The sequence below is a fragment of the Onthophagus taurus genome, chromosome 8, assembly GCF_036711975.1.
Source record: "Onthophagus taurus isolate NC chromosome 8, IU_Otau_3.0, whole genome shotgun sequence".
NCBI lineage: Eukaryota > Metazoa > Arthropoda > Insecta > Coleoptera > Scarabaeidae > Onthophagus > Onthophagus taurus.
Genome location: NC_091973.1, coordinates 2,057,002 through 2,068,518, shown reverse-complemented (window position 1 = coordinate 2,068,518; position 11,517 = coordinate 2,057,002). Strand labels below are relative to the sequence as shown.

General features: G+C 31.5%; 2 protein-coding genes and 1 long non-coding RNA gene across 3 annotated transcripts; 1 reads left to right on the top strand and 2 right to left on the bottom strand.

Moving 5' to 3' along the window:
* Positions 1-525: 525 nt before the first annotated feature.
* On the bottom strand, positions 526-5,833 carry LOC111425321 (Exocyst complex component Sec6). Its single transcript, XM_023059279.2, has 6 exons — positions 5,723-5,833; positions 4,693-5,669; positions 4,458-4,640; positions 4,108-4,271; positions 1,428-1,692; positions 526-1,374 (listed from the first exon to the last, which is right to left on the bottom strand). The coding sequence occupies exons 1-6, from the start codon at positions 5,736-5,738 to the stop codon at positions 742-744; spliced, it is 2,238 nt and encodes a 745-aa protein (XP_022915047.1). The 5' UTR covers positions 5,739-5,833; the 3' UTR covers positions 526-741.
* On the top strand, positions 5,574-5,882 carry LOC139430982 (uncharacterized). The gene is made up of 2 exons (XR_011641330.1): positions 5,574-5,714; positions 5,767-5,882. It is a non-coding gene; the product is annotated as an uncharacterized lncRNA (long non-coding RNA).
* A 2,455-nt stretch (positions 5,883-8,337) lies between these two features.
* LOC111425322 (cytidine/uridine monophosphate kinase Dak1) lies at positions 8,338-9,471 on the bottom strand. Its single transcript, XM_023059280.1, has 3 exons — positions 9,381-9,471; positions 8,918-9,326; positions 8,338-8,797 (listed from the first exon to the last, which is right to left on the bottom strand). The coding sequence occupies exons 2-3, from the start codon at positions 9,317-9,319 to the stop codon at positions 8,573-8,575; spliced, it is 627 nt and encodes a 208-aa protein (XP_022915048.1). The 5' UTR covers positions 9,320-9,326; positions 9,381-9,471; the 3' UTR covers positions 8,338-8,572.
* Positions 9,472-11,517: the final 2,046 nt, after the last annotated feature.

Genomic DNA, 11,517 nt, shown 5'->3' with positions numbered 1-11,517 from the left:
ACAACGTAAAACTACGATTTCAGCATATTTTTGTATTTTACTCGATATTTATGCACCTGAGAGCAAAAGTGAAAGAGACCAATATTGTAGAGAATAAAATTTGCCACAACTTTTGTTCTAAAATTTTTTTTATAACATGTTGCGATTCTTGAGTATTGTTCATAATATAAGAAATAATCTCGGCCGACTTCGAAGACGTCGGCCGCCCCGAGCAAAACGAAGAATATTATTGGGCGGACGACGTCTTCGAAGTCAGCTGAGATATTTCTTCCATAAACTATGAGCAGGGTAGGCTTGGTTTCATGCTCAGAGTCCGGAGTGATACCATTAACAACAAACTCTTCATATGACCCCAAAAGAAAAAATTCAATGAAGTCAAATCAGTATATCGACCGTCCCAAGTATCACGAACAATATTTAAGGCGGCCGACATCTTCGAAGTCGGCCGAGATTATTTCTTCCATAAACTTGAAACCTAAAACATAAGGAAGGCAGATTTGGGAGAAAATATAATGTTATTATAACTAATTATATATTCCTAAATTTTATTTGATTACATATGAAAACAATAATAAATATTTTTACAAAGATTAAACATAGTTATGTATGCGTTACTATATATTACACGTAATTTAGATACAATAAAGCTTTAAAACACATTACACCCAAGTATTATTTTATAATATAATTAATATTAAATTATTTCCTTTTAGTTGACTTATTTTGATGATTAGCTATGTGTTATAAATTCAATTTGCCCAACAATGTGGTAAATTTCAAGTCATCAAAAACGTTTTTTCCATCGCCAATTTTCGGTTTTGCTGATTTCATTGCAAAAACAACTTTCTCCTTTAAATCAGATTTTGGTAAATCACCGCGTAAAAACAATAACCTCAATAAATGATCTTCGGTTATGTTGGGATATTTCTCAACAATGTTGTGCAAATCGAACGAAATCATATCGTCCTGCGCTTTTAACACTTCCGTTAACGTGGTAATCGTTTCCAAGTTCTCATCTTCATCGCGGATCTGATGCGCGATAGCGTCGAAAACGCGTTTAAATTGATCGAGTTCTTTTACAATTTGTGCGGCGGCTTTTTGGCATTCATCAAATGTTTTGAACGCCATCTTTTTCGATAACATAGCCGTTATGTAACGTTTTGCAACTGACATTTTTGCCTCGGATATGACTTCTTCTAAGTTTGTTTCTAAGAGGCGATTATAATCTTGGAAGTAATCGTCGAATGTGGCGCAAATTGTGTCTACTGGGATGTTGTTTCCGATCCATCTCGGCGTGAATAGGTCATCGAAATGTTTTGAAACGTCCATAAATACTTCGTCTAAGAGATATTTTGATGATTCTTTGCGTAATTCCTTTTATTAAAAGATGTGTTATGAAAAATTATTTTTTGTTAATTAATACTTACGTCAAAATAAACTGGGAATGTTTTGATTGCACTTATTTGTTGGTTGTGATTTGGTTTCCAATAAAATTTTTTTAATTGTTCCCCAATATCGATGATTTCTTTGCAATTATTTACGATGGTTATCATGTGATACGTGAAATGCATTACTTGGTTTCTATCTTCAAGGAGTTTATTTCTGTATTCGATGATGGCCTCTTTGTATTGTTCGCCGTATTTTAAAACTTGTTCTATGCTCACAATGAAAGCTTTGTTTGTTATATCTTGACTGAAAAATTAAATTAAATAAATTTGAAAAATTAGAAATTTAGCAAATTTTCGTATTTTTGTACTTTTCTTGATATTCATGCATTTCAGAGCAAAAATGAAAGAGAGCAATGTTGTTGAGAATAAAATTTGCAACAACTTTTGTTCTAAAAGTTTTTTTGTTATATGCTCTGATTCCAAAGTGCTACCATTAAGAACTTGTAGAACCACGAATTTTGCAAATTTTGATATTTTCGTACTTTTCTCAATATTTATGCATCTGAGAGCAAAAATGAAAGAGAGCAATATTGTTGAGAACAAAATTTGCTACAACTTTTGTTCTAAATTCTTTTTTGTTATATGCTCTGATTCCAAAGTGCTACCATTAAGAACTTGTAGAACTACGAATTTTGCAAATTTTGATATTTTCGTACTTTTCTCAATATTTATGCATCTGAGAGCAAAAATGAAAGAGAGCAATATTGTTGAGAACAAAATTTGCTACAACTTTTGTTCTAAATTTTTTTTTGTTATATACTCTGATTCCAAAGTGCTACCATTAAGAACTTGTGGAACCACGAATTTAGCAAATTTTGATATTTTCGTACTTTTCTTGATATTTATGCATTTGAGAGCAAAAATGAAAGAGAGCAATGTTGTTGAGAATAAAATTTGCAACAACTTTTGTTCTAAAAGTTTTTTTGTTATATGCTCTGATTCCAAAGTGCTACCATTAAGAACTTGTAGAACCACGAATTTTGCAAATTTTGATATTTTCGTACTTTTCTCAATATTTATGCATCTGAGAGCAAAAATGAAAGAGAGCAATATTGTTGAGAACAAAATTTGCTACAACTTTTGTTCTAAATTCTTTTTTGTTATATGCTCTGATTCCAAAGTGCTACCATTAAGAACTTGTAGAACTACGAATTTTGCAAATTTTGATATTTTCGTACTTTTCTCAATATTTATGCATCTGAGAGCAAAAATGAAAGAGAGCAATATTGTTGAGAACAAAATTTGCTACAACTTTTGTTCTAAATTTTTTTTTGTTATATACTCTGATTCCAAAGTGCTACCATTAAGAACTTGTGGAACCACGAATTTAGCAAATTTTGATATTTTCGTACTTTTCTTGATATTTATGCATTTGAGAGCAAAAATGAAAGAGAGCAATATTGTTGAGAACAAAATTTGCTACAACTTTTGTTCTAAATTCTTTTTTGTTATATGCTCTGATTCCAAAGTGCTACCATTAAGAACTTGTAGAACCACGAATTTTGCAAATTTTGATATTTTCGTACTTTTCTTGATATTTATGCATTTGAGAGCAAAAATGAAAGAGAGCAATGTTGTTGAGAATAAAATTTGCTACAATTTTCGTTCTAAAAGTTTTTTTATAACGTGCTCCGATTCTTGAGTATTGTTCATGATATAAGAAATAATCTCGGCCGACTTCGAAGATGTCGGCCGCCCCGAGCATCACGAAGATATTTATGGGCGGCCGACGTCTTCGAAGTCGGCCGAGATATTTCTTCCATAAACTATGAGCAGGGTAGGCTTGGTTTCATGCTCAGAATCCGGAGTGATACTATTAACAACGTAAAACTACGATTTCAGCATATTTTTGTATTTTACTCGATATTTATGCATCTGAGAGCAAAAATGAAAGAGAGCAATGTTGTTGAGAATAAAGTTTGCTACAACTTTGGTTCTAAAAGTTTTTTTGTTATATGCTCTGATTCCAAAGTGCTACCATTAAGAACTTGTAGAACCACGAATTTAGCAAATTTTGATATTTTCGTACTTTTCTTGATATTTATGCATTTGAGAGCAAAAATGAAAGAGAGCAATGTTGTTGAGAATAAAATTTGCTACAATTTTCGATCTAAAAGTTTTTTTATAACATGCTCCGATTCCTGAGTTTTGTTCATGATATAAGAAATAATCTCGGCCGACTTCGAAGACGTCGGCCGCCCCGAGCATCACGAAGAATATTTATGGGCGGCCGACGTCTTCGAAGTCGGCCGAGATATTTCTTCCATAAACTATGAGCAGGGTAGGCTTGGTTTCATGCTCAGAATCCGGAGTGATACTATTAACAACGTAAAACTACGATTTCAGCATATTTTTGTATTTTACTCGCTATTTATGCATCTGAGAGCAAAAATGAAAGAGAGCAATGTTGTTGAGAATAAAGTTTGCTACAACTTTGGTTCTAAAAGTTTTTTTGTAATATGCTCCGATTCCCGAGTGTTACCATTAATAAATTGTAGAACCACGAATTTAGCAAATTTTCGCACTTTTCTCAATATTTATGCATTTGAGAGCAAAAGTGAAAGAGAGCAATATTGTTAAGAATAAAATTTGCTACAACTTTCGTTCTAAAATTTTTTTTGTGTCTCTTTTTATAATCAAAATACTAATTTGTTAGTACCTTATTGTTTGAGTTACAGATAAAACTTGATGAATCATTTGATAAATAACAACCGGAACTGTGGCCCTTGTTGTTTCAATTGCAGGATCGTTGGTTGACATCCATTCAAGTTTTTCTTGTGATATAGCATTTCCTAACCACTCTGTATAATCTTTTTCAATGTTCTAAAAATAATAAAAAATTAATAACCTTTACATGTATAGTATGAATTAGAAACTAAATGAATTGGAATGGTTTACTAATGTATAAATTACTTGATAATGAAAAAATGCTTGATAAAAAAGTTCTTGCAGTACTGAGTCATAAAAGGCGATAAATGAAATGAAAACCTAAATTAATTAGTTCTTTACTTTGAGGTATTTTTGTTGTAACGTTTCTAACACGCCGTCGGGTAAGAGTGGTTCTAAATTTTGTGTGGATCTTGCTAAATCAGGGTGACCCATCAATTCTTCAGATTTGTAAGTATTTAGAGTCCAACTTAAGATTGAAACATACTCATTTCCTTCCAAACCGTTTTGAATAATTTCTTGCAACTAAAATGAGGTATTTTAAAAAGTAAATAACGAAAATATTTAGTTTTTTTACATGTCTTCGTAAACAATTATGGTACATTCTAACATAAGCATCAACAATGTTATATTTTTCGGGGAAACAAGGGACACAAAGTGTTTTAACAACTCTTAAATCTTCCAAAATCAATTGCCTCGTTAATTCTAAGTAAGTAACAAGCCACATTTTATTATTTTCTCTCTCATCGACTTGAGTACCCTCAATCCGTGTAGCGACGGCTTTTTCGAATACTTCAAAAGCCATTTTTCTCCATTCCTTAGGCCTCCCGGGTCTTGAGAAGGAGGTTTTTTCTTTATGGAGTTGCGCCTCCTCGTCTAATTTCTCCTCCCGTTCAACGATTCTTAAAGCTGTTACAATGACGGTGGGTTCTTTTCTCACTGTATTTAAAGTACGACTTAAAATTAATTTTAACTGTTTTTCTAATTTAACAGAAAGTACTTCGACGTCTTTAAAACACGCGCTAAGCATGTTTTTATCGAACGTCGATTGATTGGGTAAACGGTGTAACTCATAAAGTAAAGCATCACGGGAGTTTTCTAAATCCCTCAAACACTGGTGAGTATGCAATAATTTCCCTTCGTTTATCCATTTTTCAGTTCTCTCAACGCTTTCGGGTACGGTAAATATGTGTTTTAAGTTTTCTCGGGCTGTTACGTATTGAGAGTGGCGCATATTTTCTTCTCGAAGCTCGTTTAAACCGCCATAAAGGACTTCAACTTTAGGAAAGGTGTTTATTGCGTGTTTTAAGCTTTGCCCAATTTCTTGGGCTTCTTTTAAACATCTTTCGAGGGTCTTTTCGCTTTGTATGCAGGGTTCTGAACCAAAACTTAACCTAAAAAAACCTTCCACTGATGGTTTGTTTCTTATTACTGTTCTTTTGTGGTGTTCAATTTTGTCTAATTGGCCAGGACTTTGAAAGACGTCTTTTAAAAGTTTTAATGACTTTTTTTTCGCTTCGGCATTGGAATCTTTCATGTTGAATTTGTGTTTTTCTGAAGATTTAATGGGAGTTTATCGAAAGTTTATTCATTTAAGGGGTACTTACGATCGTTTGAAGACATTTTTTAAGATTAATTTATTTTTTTTTAGGTTAAGTTGTTTGTTGGCTCTCGAAAATTTGAGGTTAGGATAAATCAATATCTCTGCTTAGGTTGAATTATTTTAATGTTCCTTGATAAATAAATAAATAAAAACCTTCGAGTCAATATTTCCTTTTATTTAATTCCTACCAACGTTATTTATTTCACAAAAAGCTTCATAAATATACAGAAGTATTCTAAGTCCAAGCGAAATTTTGCAAAAAAAATTAGGTATTTACAATAAATTCACAATAATTACAACATATAAAAATTATTACAACAATAAATTAAAGTAAAAATGTTAGTACCTAAGTGATGTAATTGTAGTCTCTAAGAACAAACTACTTTTTGTTGTAAATTATTGAAGATAAAGAGGTATCCAAGAGACGCATGAAGTTCATTTTTTGATAATAATCAAAAATTAATAAAATTTAACAAATTAATATTTATGCATTTGAGAGCAAAAATGAAAGAGAGCAATATTATTGAGAATAAAATTTGCTACAATTTTTGTTCTAAAAGTTTTTTTATAACATGCTCCGATTCCTAAGTATTGTTCATGATATAAGAAATAATCTCGGCCGACTTCGAAGACGTCGGCCGCCCCGAGCATCATGAACATTATTTATGGGCGGCCGACGTCTTCGAAGTCGGCCGAGATATTTCTTCCATAAATTATGAGCAGGGTAGGCTTGGCTTCATGCTCAGAATCCGGGGTGATACCATTAATAACGTAAAACTACGAATTCAGCATATTTTTGTATTTTTCTCGATATTTATGCATCTGAGAGCAAAAATGAAAGAGAGCAATATTGTTGAGAATAAAATTTGCCACAACTTTTGTTCCAAAAGTTTTTTTATAACATGCTCCGATTCCTAAGTATTGTTCATGATATAAGAAATAATCTCGGCCGACTTCGAAGACGTCGGCCGCCCATAAATATCTTCATGATGCTCGGGGCGGCCGACATCTTCGAAGTCGGCCGAGATTATTTCTTATAATATAATCTTATAATAATCTCGGCCGACTTCGAAGACGTCGGCCGCCCCGAGCATCATGAACAATATTTGTGGGCGGCCGACGTCTTCGAAGTCGGCCGAGATATTTCTTCCATAAATTATGAGCAGGGTAGGCTTGGTTTCATGTTCAGAATCCGGAGTGATACCATTAACAACGCAAAACTACGAATTCAGCATATTTTTGTATTTTTCTCGATATTTATGCATCTGAGAGCAAAAATGAAAGAGAGCAATATTGTTGAGAATAAAATTTGCTACAACTTTTGTTCCAAAAGTTTTTTTATAACATGCTCCGATTCCTAAGTATTGTTCATGATATAAGAAATAATCTCGGCCGACTTCGAAGACGTCGGCCGCCCATAAATATCTTCATGATGCTCGGGGCGGCCGACATCTTCGAAGTCGGCCGAGATTATTTCTTATAATATAATCTTATAATAATCTCGGCCGACTTCGAAGACGGCGGCCGCCCCGAGCATCATGAAGATATTTATGGGCGGCCGACTTCGAAGACGTCGGCCGAGATATTTCTTCCATAAATTATGAGCAGGGTAGGCTTGGTTTCATACTCAAAATCCGGAGTGATACCATTAATAACGTAAAACTACGAATTCAGCATATTTTTGTATTTTTCTCGATATTTATCTATCTGCGAGCAAAAATAAAAGAGAGCAATATTGTTGAGAATAAAATTTGCTACAACTTTTGTTCTAAAAGTTTTTTTATAATATGCTCCGATTCCTGAGTATTGTTCATGATATAAGAAATAATCTCGGCCGACTTCGAAGATGTCGGCCGCCCCGAGCATCATGAAGATATTTATGGGCGGCCGACGTCTTCGAAGTCGGCCGAGATATTTCTTCCATAAATTATAAGCAGGGTAGGCTTGGTATCATGCTTAGAATCCGGAGTGATATCATTAACAACGTAAAACTACGAATTCAGCATATTTTTGTATTTTGCTCGATATTTATGCATCTGAAAGAAAAAATGAAAGAGAGCAATATTGTTGAGAATAAAATTTGCTACAACTTTCGTTCTAAAAGTTTTTTTATAATATGCTCTGATTCCTGAGTATTGTTTATGATATAAGAAATAATCTCGGCCGACTTCGAAGACGTCGGCCGCCCCGAGCATCATGAAGATATTTATGGGCGGCCGACGTCTTCGAAGTCGGCCGAGATATTTCTTCCATAAATTATGAGCAGGGTAGGCTTGGTTTCATGCTCAGAATCCGGAGTGATACCATTAACAACGTATAACTACGAATTCAGCATATTTTTGTATTTTGCTCGATATTTATGCATCTGAGAGCAAAAATTAAAGAGAGCAATATTGTCAAGAATAAAATTTGCTACAACTTTTATTCTAAAAGTTTTTTTATAATATGCTCCGATTTCTGAGTATTGTCCATGATATAAGAAATAAGAAACTCGGTGTGATCCAAAACAACCTAAAAAATTTTTTTTAATTAATTTTTTTTTAGGTTAAGTTGTTTGTAGGCTCTCGAAAATTTGAGGTTAGGTTTAAATCAATATCTCTATAAGCAAATAAAAACGTGTCGAGTCAATATTTCCTTTTATTTAATTCCTACCAACGTTATTTATTTCACAAAAAGCTTCATAAATATACAGAAGTATTCCAAGCGAAATTTTGCAAAAAAAATTAGGTATTTACAATAAATTCACAATAATTACAACATATAAAAATTATTACAACAATAAATTAAAGTAGGAATGTTAGTGCCTAAGTGATGTAATTGTAGTCTCTAAGAACAAACTACTTTTTGCTGTAAATTATTGAAGGTTTGATTCGTTAAGTACATTTTTGACTTGATTAAAAACTTCATCGGGCGATAAAGAGGCATCCAAGCGACGCACCAAGTTCATTTTTTGGTAATAATCTATGATGGGTTTAGTTTCCACTTGATAAGTGTTAAATCGTTTCTTTAAACTTTCTAAGTTGTCATCCGATCGTCCACTTCCAGCTGCTCCTCTATTTAAGCACCTTTCCGTACAAATCTAAAAAAAAATTTATCATTGGAAAACAAAACAAGGTCAAGTGCTCATTACAAAATTATTTAATAACTCAATAGCAATTATTTCAAGGATGATTGTATAAAAATAATTGAAATAACTCACCTCTATTGGGCAATCGAAAAATAAAACCATTAATAACTGCACTTTACTTGCAACCCTTCTGTTCCACCCCTCTAAATTATCTTGATTTCTAGGAAAGCCATCAATTAAGAACCGTTCTTTCCCAGATTCTTCCATTGCTCGTTCCAACAAACTGCAAGTAATATCAACGGGAACAATTTTCCCTTCACGTATATAATTTTCAATAAGTTCACCATATTGCGAATTGGGGTTAGCTCTTTCCTCGCGGAGTAAATCTCCCGCCGAGAGATGTACAAAGCCAAAATCGCGCACAATGTTTTGGCATTGGGTTCCCTTGCCAGCACCGGGGCCACCGAGGACAAATACAACCTTTGGTACCATTTTGATAAATTGTTTCAACTTGCTCCTCAAGCCGGTGATCATAAAATATCTAAAAACATAACCCATTATCATACAATTCTTATTAGATTTATCCTCAATCTACCTTTAATTCACTAAAAAAATGGTGGGAAGCGATTCGCTAACGTAGGCTCAGTCAAGAACATCAAACACTTTACAGACATATATTTATATACGGCTACTAGCGCCATCTAACGAGCCAAATTGATTTTTGTTAAAAATTTGTTGGTAATTAATCAACAAATTAATATATATATTAATATTTATATATATTAATTGATTATTAATCATTAATCAATTTAATATATATATAAAACGCACAAAAATGATTATTTCTTTTATATATTGGTATAATCACATGAATATCACATAAATAAATCGATTCAGCACAAAATCATTTAGTGCCAATTCATCACTTTTCATTATTCGAGGCCACAAAATACGTTCTTTGTTATTAATTTTTATTATTTAGCAAAATGTTTCGAATAATATTTGCTTAAGAAGTAATTTAAAATCAATTTTGCAATTTAAATTTTCGAAATTTCCTCCAGGTGGCGCTCTACACTGCTATAAAAATGTTATTTTTTGAGGTTATCTTTATAATTAATGATTATATCGCAAAAATGTTTAAATAAAAGTTGTTTAGAATCAAATTAGGAACAAAGTTCGTTTGAAACATTTTTTAAAATTTTTGCTTGATTATTAATAACAAATTATTTTAATTTCCCTGTGAACAGTACTACATAGAAATTATGGTTAAAACACGAAAAGTGTTTCGAATAATATTTGCTTAAAAAGGCATTTAAAATCAATTTTTCAATTCAAATTTTCGAAATTTCTTCCAGATTGCGCTATACAATGCTATAAAAATGATATTTTTTGAGGTTATCTTCATAATTAATGATTGTATCGCAAAAATGTTTAAATAAAAGTTGTTTAGAATCAAATTAGGAACAAAGTTCGTTTGAAACATTTTTTATAATTTTTGCTTCATTATTAATAACAAATTATTTTAATTTCCCTGTGAACAGTACTACATAGAAATTATGGTTAAAACACGAAAAGTGTTTCGAATAATATTTGCTTAAAAAGTAATTTAAAATCAAATTTTCAATTCAAATTTTCGAAATTTCCTCCAAATTGCGCTCTACACTGCTATAAAAATGTTATTTTTTGAGGTTATCTTCATAATTAATGATTATATCGCAAAAATGTTTAAATAAAAGTTGTTTAGAATCAAATTAGGAACAGAGTTCGTCTGAAACATTTTTTAAAATTTTTGCTTTATTATTAATAACAAATTATTTTAATTTTCCTGTGAACAGTACTACATAGAATTATGGTTAAAACACGAAAAGTGTTTCGAATAATATTTGCTTAAAAAGGCATTTAAAATCAATTTTACAATTCAAATTTTCGAAATTTCCTCCAGATTGCGCTATACAATGCTATAAAAATGATATTTTTTGAGGTTATCTTCATAATTAATGATTGTATCGCAAAAATATTTAAATAAAAGTTGTTTAGAATCAAATTAGGAACAAAGTTCGTTTGAAACATTTTTTATAATTTTTGCTTGATTATTAATAACAAATTATTTTAATTTCCCTGTGAACAGTACTACATAGAAATTATGGTTGAAACACGAAAAGTGTTTCGAATAATATTTACTTAAAAAGGCATTTAAAACCAATTTTTCAATTCAAATTTTCGAAATTTCCTCCAGATTGCGCTATACAATGCTATAAAAATGATATTTTTTGAGGTTATCTTCATAATTAATGATTATATCGCAAAAATGTTTAAATAAAAGTTGTTTAGAATCAAATTAGGAACAAAGTTCGTTTGAAACATTTTTTATAATTTTTGCTTCATTATTAATAACAAATTATTTTAATTTCCCTGTGAACAGTACTACATAGAAATTATGGTTAAAACACGAAAAGTGTTTCGAATAATATTTGCTTAAAAAGTAATTTAAAATCAAATTTTCAATTCAAATTTTCGAAATTTCCTCCAAATTGCGCTCTACACTGCTATAAAAATGTTATTTTTTGAGGTTATCTTCATAATTAATGATTATATCGCAAAAATGTTTAAATAAAAGTTGTTTAGAATCAAATTAGGAACAGAGTTCGTCTGAAACATTTTTTAAAATTTTTGCTTTATTATTAATAACAAATTATTTTAATTTTCCTGTGAACAGTACTACATAGAATTAT